The sequence below is a fragment of the Callithrix jacchus genome, chromosome 16 (genome assembly GCF_049354715.1).
Source record: "Callithrix jacchus isolate 240 chromosome 16, calJac240_pri, whole genome shotgun sequence".
NCBI classification, from domain to species: Eukaryota; Metazoa; Chordata; class Mammalia; order Primates; family Cebidae; genus Callithrix; species Callithrix jacchus.
In genome coordinates this window covers 11107311-11120695 of record NC_133517.1, presented here as the reverse complement: position 1 = coordinate 11120695, position 13385 = coordinate 11107311, and the positions used below count along the sequence as shown (strand labels likewise).

General features: G+C 36.3%; 1 protein-coding gene across 6 annotated transcripts in view; it reads right to left on the bottom strand.

Annotated features, from left to right (window-relative positions):
* Positions 1-13385, bottom strand: part of RP1 (RP1 axonemal microtubule associated) — a 327943-nt gene that overhangs the window by 218403 nt on the left and 96155 nt on the right. For all 6 annotated transcript variants that reach the window (XM_035277479.3, XM_078353550.1, XM_078353551.1 and 3 more), the window contains 5 exons: positions 10370-10448; positions 2058-2133; positions 1152-1228; positions 1014-1045; positions 710-839 (listed from right to left, as the gene is read on the bottom strand). In XM_035277479.3, the coding sequence (XP_035133370.3) occupies positions 710-839; positions 1014-1045; positions 1152-1228; positions 2058-2133; positions 10370-10448 (394 nt within the window). The remainder of the gene's footprint in view (positions 1-709; positions 840-1013; positions 1046-1151; positions 1229-2057; positions 2134-10369; positions 10449-13385) is intronic.

Below are 13385 nucleotides of genomic sequence, written 5' to 3'. Positions count from 1 at the left end.
TTATCTTTATACAGGAGAAAGCTGGATCATTCCCCAAGATCTCAAATATGAGGCAGAAGGGGTTACATTTTGAGAAATGCTTAGGTGAGTAGCTCCAGCCCATCCTCAAGACTGAACAGCAGTTTCCAGCACAGCATAGTACAGATACACTCATAGGTGTAGTAGGCAAATATTGTTTAAATAATGAAGGTCCAAATTCAAAACGAGTTGGAGATTTGGGTTTATAGTCAAAGATCTACCAACATCTGTTTACTCTTTGTTAATTCTCACAGTTATAATTAAACATCAAATCTAGTTTGTCTTGTTTTCCCTTTGTACCTTTATTATGACATTAGCTACAGATAATAATTATTAGAATTGTTGTATTTGTCTTCTTCATTAGATTATGCATGTCTGAAATTCAGAATAGTATTTTAGTTATCTTCTCTGGTCCCCAAATTAGTTAACACGGTATTTTGATAACTGCCTACATTTTATTCTTCAATTAGTTAATACCAAATATACATATTTTTCATAGGCCCAGATTTAGAGCCTGTCATTTACTGATAATTTTTATTAATGCAGATAGTTAAATTATTTAAATGGCCTAACACTGGTGTAAAGATATCTGAAAAAAGAACAAAACTATACATTAAACTGTGTCTAGAAATCTACCTTCCTTTAACCCCCAGACCTGTCTAGCACCACAAGCTTTGTACAATGGTTTTACCATATTTGTCTGTCTTATCTCCAATGGCGTCAACAGTGCCATCTGGATGCAGGCGGACAAACCCTCCAGTCAACTTGTTATAGAACTGAAGAGTATTTCCTTTTGTAAACTTCCAGCTTTCTGCAGCCCACTAAAAAGAAAAACAAAACAAAACAAATACACCAGTATGAGAAGAAACAAAGAGAAGAAATTGCTAAGAAACAACACGTACTAAACATTATATGCTGTTTTTGTATTAACACATCAAATAGCCATTTGAACACTGTTTATATGAAATAATCTAAAGCCCCAAACAAAATCTTACTGTTTCTTTTCTCTTAAGTTCCAGCTTCTGCCCTGAGAAGATAAAGGAAAGAGAAGGCCATTAATTTCAGAAGGGTCATGCTTTCTCTAGTCATCATAAAATATAGTTTTTCAGGAAATGTGTATACATGATACCTACTTGCAGAGAAGATACTGTTATCCCTGGCATACAGTTCTCTGACAATTTTACAATCATCTTCCCCCTGATCTAGCCATCTGTGGAAAGAAAAGTATATCAATTATTTTCAGACTTTATACTTACATTAACCATTAGCAATTATCTTCCCAAGTCAGAAATGCAAGATAGCAGGAATTGGAAAAGACATGGCTATCTGGTTCTGAAAGGCAGGGCAGTACAGAATGGAAAAGGAAATCCTAAAATTACTATAAGAGTGCAAGGGAGGCAGAAGAAACAGTTACTGTTTGGTATGTTTTTGCCTACACACAGGTGAGTCACTCAATCAGCCGGCTAACTGTCAAAGTCATAGATGTTATTATTCATTGGATGAATTTATCTTGTCCTTTGGCTACTAACTATAGTTCAAACTCAAAGCAGTTATTTCACAAACGGCTATTATTGGTTCCATAGGAAAAGAGGCAGGAGAGTGTCAAAAAGAAAAAAAAAGCAATTTATCACCACTACTGGGAAAATAACTCAAAAATCAAGGTCTATTGACAGTGGGTAAGCACTATCATTTTGTATAAAAAGCTACATGAAACACTGTGTGTACATTTATTATTTTTGAACCTAACTTCGGACCTAATCCACAGGGAATGTTTTCTTGTCAGAGACTTTCATTTTCTTTCTGATATGTACAGAGTCATATTTTTAAAAATCTGTCGCCTTAAATATTAAATTTCTATCATTAGGCATGATGACAAACATAATAAATGTCTTTCTCAATAGAAGAAAGAGCTCCTAAAATTAATATTCACAAAAGTTACCCAACAAAGCCTCAGTGACTAGAAACAACTAAATAAGCTACCCAGTTCTCAATGGATAAACTTGGAACTGACAACTATGAAATGAATTACATCTACACACCTGTGACAGAAGAAGGTATATTCGTAATTTGTTGTGGGATCCTTGATAACAACATCATCGAGAAACCACCCATTTCCTAAACACAAAGAAAGAATGAAAATGTGATCTAAGTAAATACGGCCCACTATTTTCAGTTCTGAGAACAAAGTGCTAACTTCCACATACATGGAAAGGCCTTATACAACATAAAGCTTTAATACTTCAAATAAAGCAAAATATAACAGAAGTAAACTGTAAGGAATATATTCCTTATACATGTAACAAAAGCAAAGAATTATTTTAAAGCTTCATGCTTTATGATATCTATTTCAGTGTGGTTTTCCAAACAATTGGAAATAGAACAATTCTGTGGCTGTTTTAATTTCATAAACTGCATTCATAATCCTGAACCTAACATCTTCCAAAGACTATACTTGATGGTTACCAATACTTTCTATTTCCAGAAAGTTTTTTTCTTTCATTTTGTTTTTGTTTTTGAGACGGAGTCTTGCTCTGTTGCCCAGGCTGGAATGGAGTGGTGCAATCTCAGCTCACTGCAACCTCCACATCCCGGTTTCAAGTGATTCTCCTGCTTCAGCCTCTGGAGTAGCTGGGACTACAGGCATGCGCCACCATGCCTGGCTAATTTTTTGTATTTCTAGCAGAGACAGGGTTTCACCATGTTAGCCAGGATGGTCTTGATCTTCTGACCTCATCATCTGCCCACCTCGGCCTCCCAAAGTGCTGGGATTACAGGTGTGGGCCACTGCACCCAGCCCCAGAAAGTTTTTTAAAGTTTAAACTGAAACAAAGTCTGCATGAAATAGGTGTATTGATAAGACTAAAAATGAATAATCATTCAGAAATGCTGTTCAAGCACACAGACTCAGCTGGTATACATAAAGGCAGAAATTTCTTTCTAAATGTTTTTCCCCCCAGGAACACATGCACTTTATTGAATAGCATTGTATAAAAGTGTGTGAGGATAAAGGGCTGATACAGGACTCCGCTAGGGGGCAGGGCGAGGAATGGAAGTGGGGCACGTGGGAAACAGGTCATGGGCAGAGCTCCTGGCCTGAATGATTCCTCTTGCTCTATCAATAGACTTGCAAGATAAATACTGGGATGATGATTAGCAGAATGGTCATGATGATGCTCAAAATCAGGGCCCAGATGTTCAGGCACTCGGCACTGGAGCCATAGGCCTGGGCCCCGGTCAGGTCACCAATCATCTTTCTGTCCCTAGATTGCACGGAGTAGGCGAACGCTATGAAACCCAGGCAGCAGGAGTTCATGAAGAGGGTGTTGAACAGGGAACAGATGACATGGTCAGGCATGGAGGTCTCGCCATGGATGTGGATCACAGTGGACGTCAGGGGAGCCTGGTTATGGGGCGCCCCCAGCACAGCCACCTCATATTCTTCCTTGATCATCTCGTAGTTGGGGGAAGGGTCGGTGTTGGTGGGAGTGAAGAAGGTTTGGACAGTGTGGTTAAAGGTGTCCAGGGAAGACCAGCTGTAGTCGGGTTGCTGGGATAGTTCTCAATGGGCCCTCCCTTTCCCCAGTCTTAAATGATTTAATTTCATATTAATTTGCAAACTAGAGTTAATTAAAATCAATTTTACTTACGCATAAAATATTTTAATTAGTCATAGTGGTTTTGTCTATGCAAAGATCCAGCTCAAAATATATCTACTCTAATTAAAATTATTGATGAGTTACTACTCATAAGCTATAGGATAAAATTTATTTTTTTCTTTTATTTTTCTTTTATTTTTTATTTGCATATGTTTAGAGATAGAGGCTCACTCTGTCGCCCATGCTGGAGTGCAGTGGTGCAATCACAGTTCACTGTAGCCTAAACTCCTAAACTCAAGCAATCTTCCAGCCTCAGTCTTCCAACTCGCTGGGAATCCAGGTGTGTCTCATCATGCCCAGCTAATTTTTAAATATTTTCGTAGAGATGGAGTCTTGTATGTTTCCCATGCTGGTCTTGAACTCCTGGCCTCAAGCAATATTCACACCTCATCCTTGCAACATGCTGGAATTATATGTGTAAGCCACTGTTCTCAGCCAGATAAAACATTTTAATGCAGCATACAAGAGCCTTCAGTTTACTCTTCAGCTTCACCCCTCATCACATACTTCCATTACTGAGTGGTGCCAAACTCCTCACAGTTCCCTAGGTCAGTGGTTCCCAAACTTAGCATGAACCTGAATCATTAGGAGAGATGACAAAAACACAGACTGCTGAGTTCCACAGTTTCTAATTCAGTAGGCTTAGCACAGTCAGCCTACAGTGATCTAATGCTCCAGTTTGCCCAGGACAAAGGTTTCCCAGAATGCAGGATTTTCAGTGCTATAACCAGGACAGCCAAGGTAAACCAGGAGAGCCATAGGCAAACCAGGATGGCTGGTCAGCCTAGATAAGACCTCAAGCACTGAACCTTTAACAATTTTCCCAAGCAATGCTAATGGCCCAGGAACCACTCTTTGAAAACCACTGCCATAGATGATTCATAAACATAATTCTATGCCCTTACATATGCTATTCCCTCCACCTGGAACAAAATCTCCAAAATGTTATTTAATTTTTAAATGCTATCTCCCAAAAAAGAATTAGGTGTCTCCTTTAAGGAAAAATAAAATGTTACCAGAATTCCAAAATGGGTTTTAAGAACTTCTGAGGAGGCCATCAAGAAAACTCTTAGAGGTAATGATATATTGATTTTAACAATACTTCATAAGTTAAGAAGTTAGTTTTTAAATTATTAATGTAAAAAATATTGACTGCATTTTTATCATGTTTTTCCCATAAGAAAGAACCAGAACTAGATTTAGAGAACCAGAAAAGATGGGTTCCTGAAGAGAGCTAGGCTGCTCGTGCAGGAATCAGGCAAAAGAATAGGGGTTAGATCAAGTTCTACTGAATGTGCTACTTTTTTACACAGTATAAGTAGTTTTATATTATTAGTTACTTATTATTCATTTTTATGGAATTGGGTTTAAGAAAATGAGGAAAAAAGATACTAAAACCATGTGTCATTCCAGCACCTGCACACACACACACACACACACACACACACACATCAGTTAATTTGCTCTATCCATTTTCAATCTTGTTCTATGCCTACATACAGCCTGCCCATACATAATCAAATCGGATTGTATTGTATAAAGGGTTGGTGTACTGCTGTAGTAGATACATGTTAAGTGCTTACTGTATTGTTTCCACTTTCTGATTATACAAAATGGCTACATTTCTCAGCTTCCTCTGAAATTAGGCAGAGGAACATCTGGTTCATTTATGGTGATGGAATGAGAACAAAAATGGCATGTCAGTTGCAAGTTCAGCACTTAAGTACCTCTCCCATAATTCTCTGGCCAACTCCACCTTCTGTGGTAGCCTCAAAAGCCATGTAGCAGCTACCCTCTGGCCAAGGCCTGATCCCTGATTCCCTGTTTGAAGAATAGCCACCTGGGAGACTTTCCAAACTGAATCAGAGTTATATGTAAATGAGAAATAAACAATGTGCTTATGTAAAGCACCTCACATTTGTGTGTAGTTTGTTTTAGCAACTACTGAGCATTAATTACCCCAAACATATATCTGCTTTGTTCACTTGATTTTATACATGAGCATTTCCACATTTTTCCTAAATATTCTCAGGCAACATGCTTTTCGAAGTTGTATAGTATTCCAGTGTATGGACATACCATATGGAATATATTTTCCATTTCAAAATACAGAATGTAGCTACCATATATAATATAATAAAAATTTTGTGGACATGTTTTATTTATATTTCTCAGTATTTCTTGGTAACTTTCTAGAAGTGGAATTACTGAATCAAAATTAAGTGCTATTGTCATATAACACTTCATAACATTAACCATGGAATACTGCATTATTTGTCCTCAGTTCTTTCTCCCCGACCCCACTGACTTTGGTCTTGGCCATCTTATTTGATTTTTTTCAACACAGCCCCAAATTGGGAGCAATCTAGATGTCCTTTCATGGGTGAATAATTAAATTAACTAAGGGAAATCCATAACATGGGAATATAAAAGACAGTAAAAAGGAATGGACAATTCACATGCACAACTTGAGTGAATCAACAGGAAATTATAGAGACAAAAAGCCAATCCTACCAGATGATATGTGATTTCATCTGTATAGCTCTTGAAATGAAAAATTTTAGAAATACAGTACAGATTAGTGGTTGCTAGATGTTAAGAGGAGGAGGCTGTGGAAGAGAGTAGAGGAAAAGAGTAGAAATGGCTACAAAAGGGCAACATGAGGGCTCATTCTAGTGATGGTGTTTCGTGTCCTAATTATATCAGTATCAATATCCTGGTAGTGATACTGTAATACAGCATTGCCAGATGTTAACATTGGGAGAAACTGGGTAAAGGGTACAACTTCAATTAAATGTACAATTATCTCAAAATAAAAAGTATAATTAAAAATGTAATGGAATTGTTACAGAATTCTTACATTTTTACAATTTTTATTTCTTTGAATAATAAAATTTATTTTTGGTTACTTTGAATTGATTTTTCAAATATCCATTGCTCATTTTTCTATTAAACACATTTAAAACTTAGTTAAAATCTTATTCTGTATTACTGATGTAGCTGTGTGCCTATTATTATGACTGTCACTGAACTATATTTAAAAAGTGTCACCTTCAATGCATTTTAACATAAAAATCTTCCTTGTTAATCTTTTACAAAATGTTCATTGCTATTATACCCTTATATTTTTTCCTAATAAATAACAGCATCATTTTTATCTGCTGTTATTTATTAGGAAAAAATATAAAATATATTTATTGAGATATATTTTACAGATGACAAAGTTTACCTGTTTAAATAAGTTGAATGGTTTTTAGAATATTTACAGGATTGTGCGGCCATCACTATAACCCAAATTCAGGACATTGTCCTCAGCCCAAAAAGAAACATTGTGCCTCTTCACATCTTTCCCAACCACCTTCCTGCCTTCCCTCTCCCAGACCTAGGCAACCACTAATCTACTCTCTGACTTTGATAGATTTGCCTATTCTGGACATTTCATAATAATGGAAATTATATAATAGGTGATGTTTTGTGACTGACTCATTAAAGGATAGGAAAAAAAACTGCTATCTGTCTCAAGACTTACCTTTGAATGAGTTGTGTTGCCCTGTATTTCAGATTTTCTCTTTTAAGTTTGCGATATCTCTTGATGAAAATTCGTACATACCCCCATCTCTTTCTAATTCTCTCATTTCCCCACCTGTGATGCTCCACTTGACTTTGGAACAACCAATCACTTTTCTGTATAGAAACCGCCGAAGCAGTCTCTTTCCACATAAAATTAATCTGGCAACAGATTGTTTTTGCCAAACCAAAAGGACAGGCCAGGGTGCAATTCAGTTTATCAAAATTCTGAAGTCCTTTTACTGCTGACACCACAGAAACAAGCAGCTGGGGCTTAAATTAAATATGTGGCAGTATAAAACTTTCACCTTTCTTGCCAAACTACAATGGTGCTCTAGAGCAGCAAGAAGCACTGGACTCCATAACCAGCCATGGTAACTGATTGGTAAATAGTTGTTAAGGAACAAATAGGCTCAATTACTCCAAAAGAGGGCAGAGCCTATAAATCAAACTTTCTTGGCTAGAGCCCCTAGTATTCTTAATATGGCTTTCAGACAAGGCCAGTCTAATACAAATGAGCCTGTAATTTTATTGTTCATGTTATTTATTATATACATATATATTTTTATGTATGTAAAAACTGTACATATATGTGTATATATAGACTATATATGTATATATTTATATACATATAAATATGCAGATTGTTACTCAAGTTGGGGTCATGTAACAACTTCTAGATGGCACAGGTTCTTCAAGTGGTTTCTTCACAATGAAAAAACCCCTCCTAGCCTCTCCTATTACTGGTGATTGGTGTATAGGTATCAAAGCAACAGCCAATCTACTGCAATGAAAACTTGTAGCTTTTATATTCCGTGGCAAACCCATAACTTGTCTGTCCCTTCCTTCGTAAGTCCTGAATATGTAGCCTTGTGCCTATATTTGAGATGGTGCTGGGATGGGTCTGAATATATGTGTCCCCCTAAAATTTATCCACTGGAACCTAAGACCCAATGTGATAACATTAAGAGGTGGAGCCTTTAGGATGTGATCTAAATCATGAGAGCTCAACCTTCATGAGTGGGACTAGTGCCCTCATGAAAGGACTTCAGGGAACTAGCTAGGAGGCCCTTTTTGCCCTTTCACCGTAGGAGGACAAAGTAAGAAGGCCCTCCCAAGACAACAAATGCCAACACTTTGATCTCAGACTTCTCAGCCTCCAGAAGTGTAAGAATAAATTTTTGTTCTTTATAAATTGCCCAGTCTAAGGTATTTTGTTACAGCAGCCTCAAACTAAATAAGACAGAGAATAAGATCTTGCTTCTATTATTTGTTCTGACCTCTTGAGCCTTCAGCAGAAAATGAGACAGAAAGAATACCATTGTAACATTCTGTTAGACTGTACTGATAGCTCTGATTTTCACTTTGGCCCAAAATCATGAAGAGGACTGAAACCCCTTAAATGACTAATTTTTTTTTCTTTCACCCTTTTAAGTAAATTTTTGTTTCACTAAATTGTGGTCAGAGAAAGTGGCCTGTTTGGGGAAATTTACTGAGATTTTCTTTTTGGTCTAATATCTGAGTTGAATTATAAAAATGTTTCATGAAGCTTTGAAGTGAAAATACTTCCCTATCTACAAACAACTGAGGAGAGTAACTGAAGTATCCACCGACCTACCAAAATCTGAGACATATGATAAAATCCTATCCTATCTTCTTTCCATTTCCTCTTGACTATCTAAGAGCATTTTACTTTATCTATTTACTAGCAATATTATCTGTGGAATAAAGGCTCATGAATCTTATAATCTCATTGTGAATTATAAACTTTATAAAATTATCAAAAAAGCACCTTCTTCTACCTTTTAATACTTGTTGTCTTGAATTTTACTTTCTTATAATAAGATTATAACTAAGATTGTTTCTTTCTTTACCTATTTCTGATACATTATTTAAATTTTTATCTTTAATATTACTGGGTCATTTATGTCAAGTGTCTCTTACATAGAACATATAATTGGACACGGGAGTTTTTAGGTTGAAAATTTTTGCCTTTATTTTTGTTTAGAAAAATTAAGAGAAACTCAGAAATAAGGCTAAAAGATGACTACTATGTCCTTTTTTTTTAAATATTGTAGTAGAACACTAACAAGCTTGCCTGAGAATCATTTGACTCACTGTGGGAGTGTAATGTTATGTAACTTAATATTTACTATGGATTCAGGCCTGTAAAATTAGCTATCAATTGATTAAAAATAATATGCAAATGATTTACATCCGTTCAAAATATAGATACATTTTGTCTGAGAGAGAAGACAACCTCAAAAGCATATTTGTGTTGTCTATAGAACACTGGTCATATTTTTTATTTATCAATCTTATTCACAATTCCTTTTTCACTGATTACATGTACATATTTTTTAGTTTCTGGTAACCTCCTTTGAGTCAGCTTTGTCAACCTGCTAATTCCCTCATTAATTATCTAAACACATTGTCCATTCTGTATTTGTGTAAGAATCTTGTTCTTACTTTGAAAATTATACTTTGACACTTTTTAGTAAGAAAGTTTATCATCTTGTTTGATGCTTTTGGGTTTTTTTCCTTTTTCTTCCTTTTTTTTGGTATGTGCCCTTTAGTAGCATGTCGTTTGTTAAACAGATTTTGTTTATCTTATAATTGTTTTATACAGTAGCAAAAAATAAATTTATTGGGAAGATGTGAGTCATCTCACAGAACTGAGAAGGCTGAGGAAAGGCATGAATAAAATGGCAGCGGAAAACACCGCTGAGACCTGACTGCTGGGACCTTAACAGGCCACTGTTGGACCATCACTAGCCTTCAAGGAATAGCACCACCAGGAGATACAACTGCTGCCTGCACCCCAACATCTGGAATGCCGCCACGTGTCACAACATATAAATCCCGAACCGCCTCTAGTTTATAAAATGACTCTTTCTAGCATTTAGGCCCATCCTATATTGTCCCCTTGGCCAAACCTCTATCATTTTGAAGAAAAATACATCTAGTTAAATTTTAAAGAGTACTTGGGGACAATATTTAGATTTCACATGGGCAATACATAAAGGTCCGTTTTCTACAAATTTTCCACGGCATTTTCTAGATTTGAACAGTTTCACATAAATACAGTGGAATCACACCTTCACGAACTCTCTGTGGAAGAGCCTTACCTGGGCCAAGTCCATCATGGCCTATCACAATCTTGCACAAATTTCCAAGGTGCACAGCCTCCAGGAAAAAGGTGTCAGTCTATAACGAATCAAACACGATAATTAGATCTAGACTACGACTCTGATTTATACCAAGAGTATAAATTAAAATGCAGTAATTTTTTTTTCTCCGACAGGATCTCCCTCTGTCACCCAGGCTGGAGTGCGCACAGTCTTGGCTCACCGCAACCTCTGCCTTCCGGGCTGAAGTGATCCTCCCACCTCAGCCTTCTGAGTATCTGTACTACAGGCTTGTGCCACCATGCCCAGATAATTTTTGAATTTTTTGTAGAGATGAGGTTTTACTAGTTGCTCCCCAGGCTGGTCTCGAACTCCTGGGCTCAAGCAATCTGACTGCCTTACCCTTCCAAAGTGCTAGGATTACAGGCATGTGCCACCACACCCAGCCAGTAAAAACTGATTGTAAAAATGAATTCACAATTAAAAGGAGCCATAGTTGTGCTCCAGTGGTTTATATAATCAGAATACAGACAAAAAGTGAACATCACAGAATGTTTTCAATAAACTCAGAGATAAAGGTATATGTTCCAATGCAAAAAAAAAAATACATGATCCAAACTTAAAAAAAGACAAGAAAACAAAAAATAACCTTTGTATACTGTATTATGTTTCAAAATATTTTCATGTATATTTTATTTTGTCTTCAAAAATTGCTAAATGAAAAAAAAGCCTTTCTACAGACAAAAAAGTTGAAGCACAGATCTAAGATTAGAGCTCAGCTCCTCTGACATGTAATAAGACTATTTTCTTTTGAACCTCTTTGTCTCTGCATGAGCGCACTGTTAAGAATGTAAATAATGAGAAACAAAACCATTAGCATTCATTAACAAAAAAATACTGTTCATGCCTGGTACAAATTAATGGATAACATTATTATCCCTTTATCCACCAAACAGAATGGTTAGAAAAGCAGGACTTCTCTATGCAATAAATGAAAATTATGAGTTACGATATTGATAATAATCGATGTAGAGAACTCTAAGGAAAAGAGAAGAAACATACAATGAAATATCCTGATATACTCATTAAGCACTAGTTGGGTCATCAAGGAAGGCTGAGATTAATATAACATAATCAACTGTCTATAATTTACTTAGTAAAAGAAAAAGTTAAGTATTTTATGCATATTATTAGTAATAAAATAACAATATATTCGGCTTCTACATTCAAAAATAAAATTTGCTGTATATCCACATTTAACAATATACATATAGATTTAAACATTAACGAAGAAGGAAGAGATGTCAAGAAGATGGCGGATTAGGAAGCTCCAGGCTCCAGTGTACACAGGGAGATACTAAGTTAACAATAATGTAAGAACTAGAATACTCTTTTTTGAAAACTTTCGTGACCACTTGAGAGATGCAGCCCTCAGGCCAACGCATAACCAAGAAAGGACTTCATCCAAAAAGGGCAGAGAGGTTCAAGGCATTTTACATGCCCTTGCCCTACTGCTACCTGGCATAGCCCAGTACAACAAGAAGGAAACCACCCACACTCCAGAACCTCCCTCACAACGGAAACAAAAAGTAGACCATACATCCAAAATTCTGTCTTGTCTGAAGGCTGCCTGAGAAACTGGATTATGTCTCCCCTGACTTGGAGCCATGTCAGAAATGGCAGATAGTCTGGAAGGCTAAAAGATAGAGGCCAGCCCTGCAGCCTGTGTTTTCAACGAAGCTTCTTCAGTACAGCAGACAAACAAGATAAGGAAGAGACTGTGGGCTCTGGTTAAGAAACAAGGGCAAGCATTTAAGGAAATTAATTACTTAAAATCAAATATATAAGCCCAGGGAAGACACACTGTCAGAAAAGGTTTATGAGGTCCCAAACCTCCACCTGGGCTGATCAATGCGATTTTTCTCCTAGTAAAGCCAGCCCATAATGACTGTGAGGTGTAGTTGTACTTTTAAACGTTCAAATCTCAATAAAAGATCACAAAGCTTACAAAGAAAGAGGAAAACATGGCCCACTCAAAGAAATGAATGGCTTCATGAAATGACCCTAAAGAAATGCAAATCTCTAAACTTCCTAATAAAAATTTAAGACAACTATCTTAAAATGCTAAATGAGCTAAAAAGAATACAGAGAGACAACTAAATGAAATCAGTAAATTCAGACATGAATAAAATGAGAATATCAACAGAAAGATACAAACTGTAAGAAAGAGCCAAACAGAAATTCTAAAGCCGTTAATATAATAACTGAATTGAAAAATTCACTGATGGGGTTTAACATCAGATTTCATAAAGCAGGAGAATCAGCTTACTTGAAGGCAGGTCAATTGAAATCATCAAGAAGGTAGCAACAAAATAAAAGAATGAAAAAAAGTGAAGAGAGCGTAAGAAACTGATGAGACACTATCAAGCAGGCCAGTATATGCCTTGCTGAAATTTTAAAAGGAGAAGAAAGAAACAGAGGGGCACAGAGCTTTTTGGAAAAAAGTAATGGCCAAAAACTTCCAAAATCTGAGGAGTGAAATGCACATGTAAATTCAAAAAGCTCAATGGGCTAAAACTAAAATAAACCAAAAGAAATTCACGCTTAAACCCATTATAATCAAACTGGTGACTTTCAAAGAGACAATCTTGAAAGCAGCAAGAGAGAGGCAACTCATCATGTATGAAGAAGATTCTATAAAATTATGAGTAAATTTAAGTAGAAACCATGCAGGCTAAAAGGCAACAGGATGATACATTCAAAATGCTAAAAGAAAAAAAAAAACTCTCAACTGAAAATTCGACATCAGGCAAAACTGTCAAAAGTGAAGAAGAAATTAAGACTTTCCCAGATATACAAACTGAGTAATCTCATTACTACTAGACCTATAATACAAGAAATGCTAAAGAAGTTTTTTCAAACTGAAACAAAAAAACACTAGATAGCAACATGAAATTATGAAGTTTGAGCTTGGGATGCAGAGGCTTGCAGTGAGCGCAGATCAGTACACTGGGCA